This window comes from Alosa pseudoharengus, unplaced genomic scaffold (assembly GCF_046254945.1).
Source record: "Alosa pseudoharengus isolate Yale_2024_CS ecotype anadromous, Long Island Sound unplaced genomic scaffold, YU_APseudo_1.1 YU_APseudo_1.1_scf_19, whole genome shotgun sequence".
Classification (NCBI taxonomy): Eukaryota; Metazoa; Chordata; class Actinopteri; order Clupeiformes; family Clupeidae; genus Alosa; species Alosa pseudoharengus.
The window spans coordinates 24198559-24206387 of record NW_027468657.1 but is presented as its reverse complement, the minus strand read 5'-3'; the positions used below and the strand labels follow the sequence as shown (position 1 = coordinate 24206387).

Below are 7829 nucleotides of genomic sequence, written 5' to 3'. Positions count from 1 at the left end.
AAATGGCCACACACAGCTGCCTGCTTGTTCACATACTTTCTCAACAGAGAAAAGACAATGTCACAATACACACACACACACACACACACACACACACACACACACAATTGAACTTCATATCTAGAAATGGGGAATGTGGGAATGTTAGTCATCATGACCCACACACACACACACACTTCAGTGGAAGCTTTCAGTCATGATGTATGCTAATAAACCATGAAACATTTGCCCTATATTGACATTTAAAGGTCTTAGTGTGTCAGTCATATGACAGCAGCTCTTCGGCTGCTTGCTCCTGCCCTTTCGCAAGTCTCCCAAACATCTCCAATACCAGGGCACCAATGTCCTACACATTAAAAGCTAGGCTAACTTCTAACCCAGTATAAAGAGCTTTTAAACTCATCACAAAAGCAGCAACTGACCACAATGCCAACACTAAGAGCAGAGCATGGGTTCACTGAGTAAAAGTTCTACCACATATTTATGGTCCAACCATTCAAAACCAGCTGATTCCAACTAGCGTGATTTTTCAGCCAGGTAATTAGTAAAATCCACTGTGCACAGGTAGGACCAAAACATGGCAGGACTTTTCACTTTCAGAAGTTGTGGGTTGCCCACCTCTGTCAGAGCTAAAGCTAACCACTAAGCCACCATTGACCACTGTGCAAACGCTGAGAGTTGAGCTAACCACTCAAGTAACATACAGCTTTAGTAACCTAACCACTAAGCCATTCATTAGCACTGTGCAGATGCTAAGCTGACAGCTAAACCCAAAGCATAAATCGCTATAAACAGCATAAAGTTTGCCGCTAAGCTAATTGCTGGGCAAGACTAGATAGATAAGATTGATCCTGAAGGAAATGTAGGAAACCGGTATCTAAGATACATACAGAATACAGTTAAGAGTACACACATACAGAGCAAGAAAATACTGAGAGACAGTAAACCACAGCAACACATCAGGCAGACAATGCAAAGCTGGCAACCAAATCACCACTTTGCATTAGCAAACCATGAGGCATTATGGGTGACGTAAATGTATTATCATCGGCATGTTCTCCTCACCTGTTGCATGCAGTCCGTACTGAGCATGTGTGGGAAGCCCACCTCAGGAAGCAGGGGCGGCGCCTCCAGAGTCTGGTCCATCATCATCCCTCACATACACCAGCTCCTGAAGGAGACAGAGACACAGGCAGAAAGACAGACAGACAGAGTTTTGAGAGAGAGACTTTTAAAAACCCTTCCATGATGTCAAGTAAAAAAAACATAGGCTACCACATCAATGAAGCTTCCATAACTTGGCTACTTATCTATGACCTTAAACATCTTACCTCCATGTACAAAGAGCACAAAAGGGAGAGAAAGGTGTTGTGCTTCAAAATGGCAATATTGTAATACTGATGCTATGACCACGGTTCCCATTTTTTGTACTCCTGATTACAGTAATACACAACTAATACATAAATAATTAATGACTAATGTTCTGAATATTACTTAACTGAACTTTCATTAGTAAACAGAAACAGAGCATCAGACTTTGTGTGTGTTTCAGTGACAGTGAAAGAGTCTGTCGCCTATTTCACATTTGGCATCTGTGTCTGGTGTTGACATCTGTGGTCAGAGTGTCTGGAAGTAGAAGAGCTGGTTCTTGCATGTGTGCACACACAATCTGTGTGAGAGTGTGTGTGTGTGTGTGTGTGTGTGTGTGTGTGTACATGTGTGTGTGCATGTGTGTAAGTGTGTGTGTGTAGATGCTGATTCTTTAGAAGTCATATGGCAGTGTTTCCATTCATCCATCTGGAATTAATAACACACACACCACACAAACACACACACACACACACACACACAGCTTGTGCTGTAAACAGGAAGTGTGCAAACAGGGGGAATGCATGCAACACACAAAACACAGCACTGGAAATCAACAGGCAGCACAGATAACCATTCAACAAAACACACACACACACACACACAAAGTTGCGGTCTGAGTCTAAGCTCAGTTGGGTGATAGTGCTTCTTCAGTAACAGCACAGGACAGCCTCAACCTCCTGGAGTAAATGACCACTCACCCCCAGGAACTTTAGTTCTTACCTCAACCTCCTGGAGTAAAGTGGGGGGGGGGGGGGTCTAATGCCAACATGCTATCCATAAATGCATAAAAATTTCAGGAAATGACACACACACACTCACTCACTCACTCACTCAAAGCCAAGGCTCAGTGTCTGAGGTAAGAATGACTGCTTCTGATATCAACAGGCTATTAACCATGGAAACTAGCCCAGATGCTACTGGCACTGGGTCAGTGTGAATGCCAGGGTCAGCTCTGTTGTTAGCAACACTGTGTGTTAGCACAGCTGACTAAGCCTGTGCTTTTCACTTTTACATCATAAGGTAGCATAATGTTTCACTGACCGACTGGCTTGTATTTTCCTTGATTCTTTCTCTTTTTTCACATTTAAGTTTAAGGAGGTAAAATCAGAGAATTGAGGTTGTTTCCTTCAAAAACTACACAAACTGATTCATAATTACCAAAATAGTTGACAATTAATTTAACTGTTGATAACTAATCAGCAAATTGAATAACTGTTGAAGCCCTACTGTGAATCAACACATGAGAATACACATAAAGGATTGATGTTTGTGTATTAATATTGCTATGTGTAGTTTTACTATGACACAGGAAGTATCACTTCTCTAACTGCATTTAATGGTACACCCAGCAATCTGTGTCCTGTGCACTGAAGTAAACTGAAATGTTTTCATCTGTGACACTGGCTTGCAGGAACTTCCTGGGTAGTTTTTTCATTAATGTGGCAAACCTTAATGTCCAACACAAGACAGACCCAGGTGTACAGCGCAACAACAGTGACAGCAACAAATCTGTCTCGAGGTCTGTTTTTCAGTCTCGCTCTTTCTCTCTATCCCCTGCCGGCACTGCCCAAAGGCATTCTGGGAGAATCCTCTGACAGTGCCTGGCACCCCTACTCTCAGCTCCAGCATTCTGTGTGGCACAATGCCTCTTTACTTTCTCTTTCTCTGTGTCTCTCTCTATATGTGTGTGTGTGTGTGTGTGTGTGTCATTTTGTCAAACAGCTGCCACACTGAAGCTGCCCTGAGCCACAGTCACCACTGTCTCACACACACAAACACACACACACACACATTTTTTCATAAACACAGTGTTTGCCTAAAAAGCACACATACATACACACACTAACAAACAACATAAATATAAAGACCAACTGTCAGACTAAACAAAAACCTTTGAACAGCCCCTATGCTAATGACTGATGGAATGCAACCTATCATGCTTGCCCTGATTATTATGACCTTACATTTGAACCCAATAACTGTGGTATCTTGTGGTAGCTTAGGTTACTTAAAGACTCCAGGTAGTGTTCAGCAAGATAGAGGTACTGTAAGAGATCACAAAATCACCTCTAGCAAGTGAGGACAGATTTACAGCTAACAAGGCTATTTGTAAGTGCTTACTCAGAAGAGGCCTTTAATCATGGGAACTAGAGGGGGGTCTACATTTGTCAAGTACTTGCTCTGCTGGCTGCAGGAATCCATGACTTTGTTACAACTTGTACCACACTCACACTTAAAGGCTATTGGCAGGTTAAGTAGGTGGGCTAACACCCAGTGCTGTTGCCCAACATAAAACCTTTAGGGTTGTAAATAACACTTTTTGATGAAAGAGAATCACTCTTAGCTTAATACTGTTGCTGTCCCAAAGTGAATTTTTGCTATCAATGAGTAGGCCATTTTAGGCCTGCAACTAGTGACCATTTTCAGTTATTTTCTTGATTCATCGACTCGTTATTTGATTGATATAATGTCAGAAAATAGTGAAAAAACTGTTTCAGTGTTTCCCAAAACCCAAGATTATGTCCTCAAATAACTTGTTTTGTCCACACATAAAAAAAGATAAAGATATTTTACTGCAAGGAGATAGGCCTAAGTCAAACTGAAAATAGGCCTAGTAAAGTTTGAAGGAGAATTAGCCTACTGTATAATGTATTTTTAATTTTGATTACAATTAATTGTTGTAGCCCTGCCCCTAATCCGTTTTGTATACATTTTAATTCTAACCGGCCGTAGGCCTAGGCTACATCTGGTGCAAGTTCTTCTGTCAAAACAGTGTGCGAAAGAGAGGACAGGTGTCTCGTCACAGCTCAGCGTGCCCATGGCAACGGAAGCCAGACTGGAAGGAAGAGTCAGGCAGGAGAAGAATAGGTCATTCTGGCGAGAAAAGGCCTGGAGGCTTGCGGACGGAACAGCTCTTTCAGCTAATAACGCAGGGCGTGGAAGCCTGCAGAAACCAAATCCGTGGCCTCACAAAAGGACAGAACGCCATGCCCATAAGGATAAACAAAACCCACGGCAAAAAGGTCCCGCCTTAGGTCAGTGAATCAGCCTAACATCTTCCAGTGTTGGTGCACAGACTGGGCCTGTTTAAACAGCTAACTGCCTCCTGCCATATTATCAGCATCATTTAGGGTGTAGGTAGCCTATATCATTTTTGACGAGGAGACTGTAAGATGTTGAGTAGTAGAATTACCTGGTTTAAATGAAAAACAACATTTCAAACCTTGTTAACGTAGCCTACAGTATCCATGATAATTTTTTATCTTGGGTGTTACTATCAAGAGCGCTAAAATGGATGGAACCGAGACTGACTTGCAGGGTAGGATTTTCCAAATTACTTTTGGAAAAATAGCTGTCAGGAGAATGGTAGGAGAATGCAAGCTAACGTGTCAGCGTATCTTATATTAGGCTATCATTACATTTTTAGCTATGAACGTTGTCAAACTGAGTTGGCAGCGTTGGCCTACTACACGGCGTCGGGGCAGGGGCAGCTTCCCACAACTGATGAGGCAGAGGGAATAGGCTACAGATGCATGAAGCTGATTCAAGGCCATTGAGACATTATGTGAATTTGTGTGAACTTATGAATAACGCATTTGTTAGGAACTATTTTAAGGGGTTAATCGAGGGATGGAGTGCATCTTTAAACACCACCTCGACTTCCGTTTCAACAGGCCATAGGCCAATCATGGCTACATAGTCGCCTACGCCATTGGGCTAGACGTCAGCTCGATGCGGCGACAAGGACATGAAAAGTGTGCTTATCTTTTGTCAGCTGAGCATAAACCAAACTAGGCTACTCTGCACACTCGCAAATATTTATATTGAATGCACACCAGGGTTGACTGTCATCATGGGCATTTAGGCGAAGTTAGTCACTCATACAGACAACTTAGCGCTAGTGAACTTTAATCAGTCAAGTATAGCTGATTGTTTGGTTAGAATTCTGCCGGTCAGTAGCACCCAATCTGATGAAAAGCTTCCATCATTGATGCCTGTTTGAGTGTTTACCAACCTCGGTGCCACGTAGTCTACATCGAGCACATCGGGCCATCCCTAGCACTGGCCCCGGGGATCAGCAGAATAAGCAGACTAAAATTCGTTTGATAATAATCTAACCAACGTTATAATGACATTCAACTAATAACATCCAACAAGCGCATGCTACTTGTCGCGAAACATCATGCACATCTAACTGGTTTGCCCCTTACGTCATGAGAAAGCCACAGAGACGAGTTATTAGTGGACGGCATTGCTTAGGGTAGAAAATTACACCACATATGACTATATTACGCAAAAGTAACATGAAAGAGGACATAGCTGCCTACTTTGTGTCGTGCTGCGTTTCATATTATACTACTATCAGACAAGAGTAAATGGAGTGTATTTCCCCTCCTAAAGACAGCGACTAGACATTTCCTATGTGTGAATAAAATACGCAAATGTAGAAAATGTGCTGCTCAATTACCGAAATGCCGGAGTGAAGAAAAGGAGCGGCGAGTTGGCACGGCGGAGCTCTCATGTGATATAGCTCAGGAGGAGCGACAGGAAAACGATTTATCCACTCGCTCCTCTTCGATTCTTCGAATTTCGGTGCCCTTCGCTCAATCTGACGTGTGCTGTGGGGCTGCACGATTCACTGCTGGCTAGACTTTAACGGGAGTGCTGCTTTGAGTTGAACCCACGATTCCACCACACCGCCATCAAGGAATCCAGGGAACATGCGCAATGGTTCCTAAATGCCGTAAGATTGGCTGACCCAGCGGGTCATCCCACTGTCAAGACAGGAAAAGTTTTTTGCTCTCACGGACAGCCACCACGACTATTGCAATGCCATTCAGATCATATTAAAATGTACGCACGCCATTGGATTGCAACCAATATTCATAGGGGCTGGAGAGAGAGGAAATGAGTTATGGCTGGGTCTCTACACCTGCGTCAACAGATAAATTAGAGGGCAAGGGCTACATTTAATATAACCCCACACACTACATTAGGGCATTAGCATAGCCCTACTGCCACGTTTAATTGAAAGTTTGTTGTGTTTGTTTGTTTTGTTTTGGCGGTGGGCTTGGCTTGTAGCAATTCGCAGTTCCCACTTGGTGGTGGATACAACAAGGCCGACCTGCCCAGCGCTGGCCTTTCGCCACGACTTCTCCTTTAACCCCCTGAAGCCAAGCATTCCTGCCTTTGATATTGTTTAAGGATGTTAAACAATGGGGCCTATACGCAAGCGGCGATGCTGAGAGGCAGTAGATTAATAATGCAAATGTTCGAGTCGTTTTTAGAGTGGTCTATTTCTATGCAGCATGTTGTATTTGATGGCTATTTATAGGTTAGGATGACAGTGCTTTAGATTAAAAAGTATGGCACACACGCTTTCTCCCACTAATACCTCAATAGTTAACATGTTGTTACGCATGGCCATGGCGCTGTTGGAGACTTTACGTTGTTTGTAATACATGGGGAAAAACAGGATGTGACTGTGCACATTGGTCAGTAGATGGCCTAATGCTACTGTGCAACTGATCTCAAGATAAAGGATGGCACCTGTTTTCTCATGTCCCTTGCAGTTACCTAATGGTTTTAATTTGTGATAAGAATGTTATTTAAAACACCCTAAACCCGCCCCGCATCTTGAAAGCTTTTTAGTTGAACTTACACTATAAAACCCCTGCTGGATTTACTTTGATTTTATTGTGTACATTGGTTGCACATGAATGAAATGTCTAGAATTAGTCCAGCATTTCTCTTTCGGTTTATAAAATTGATTCAGGCCATAGTTAGCCAATTTGATCAAGTGATTTCATAGAAATTGTTAAGTTTTTATGAAATATTATGTAATTTTAACGGAATTGTGTTATACAGGTGACATGTGACAGAGTAGGCTTTCAGATGTACATACTTAGTATGTATAACACCAATGTTAAAGGAATTATCCGGAGTAAAATGCACTTTAGATCGATTTCCGGATGATTGGGGGTACATACGTTGAGTTGACATCAAAATTATGTCATTCGGATGTGTTTTGAGAAAGTTCGATTGTACCGTTTTCAGTCACAACTCGTAGCCTGGAAGTGAGCGGGGCATTTCAATTGCGCCGCTACAAAACGATATTTTTGTACCTCTTCTACAGTTCCAAACAACATAACACTTACGTGGTAGTGAGTAGAGGGTCCCTAAAGCCAAACCGAAGTATCCCGAGGTCTTTATGTGGTCGAATAGAGAGTCCAGAATGAATTTCATCAAGCCAGTACCTTTACACAAATGTTGCCATCTTTGCCGCCACCTTGAGGGGAAAGTCCGTAGGAGTCTTATTGCTGAGTGTGTTGTAACACGCTCTGGAAATTCACAATTTCGTCAATTTAAAAAAAAAACTTAGTCCAGTATTTCTTTCAAAATTGAAATGAAGTTGTATGGACTGGACTATGTTTTTTTTTTTTTTTAAAACGGCGACG

General features: G+C 42.4%; 1 protein-coding gene across 1 annotated transcript in view; it reads right to left on the bottom strand.

Annotated features, from left to right (window-relative positions):
- Positions 1-6540, bottom strand: part of LOC143132511 (fibronectin type-III domain-containing protein 3A-like) — a 30859-nt gene extending 24319 nt beyond the window's left edge. Inside the window, exons 1-2 of the mRNA XM_076292076.1 lie at positions 5840-6540; positions 1066-1171 (exon numbers count right to left, since the gene is read on the bottom strand). Of these exons, the coding sequence (XP_076148191.1) occupies positions 1066-1152 (87 nt within the window). The 5' untranslated portion in view covers positions 1153-1171; positions 5840-6540. The remainder of the gene's footprint in view (positions 1-1065; positions 1172-5839) is intronic.
- Positions 6541-7829: the final 1289 nt, after the last annotated feature.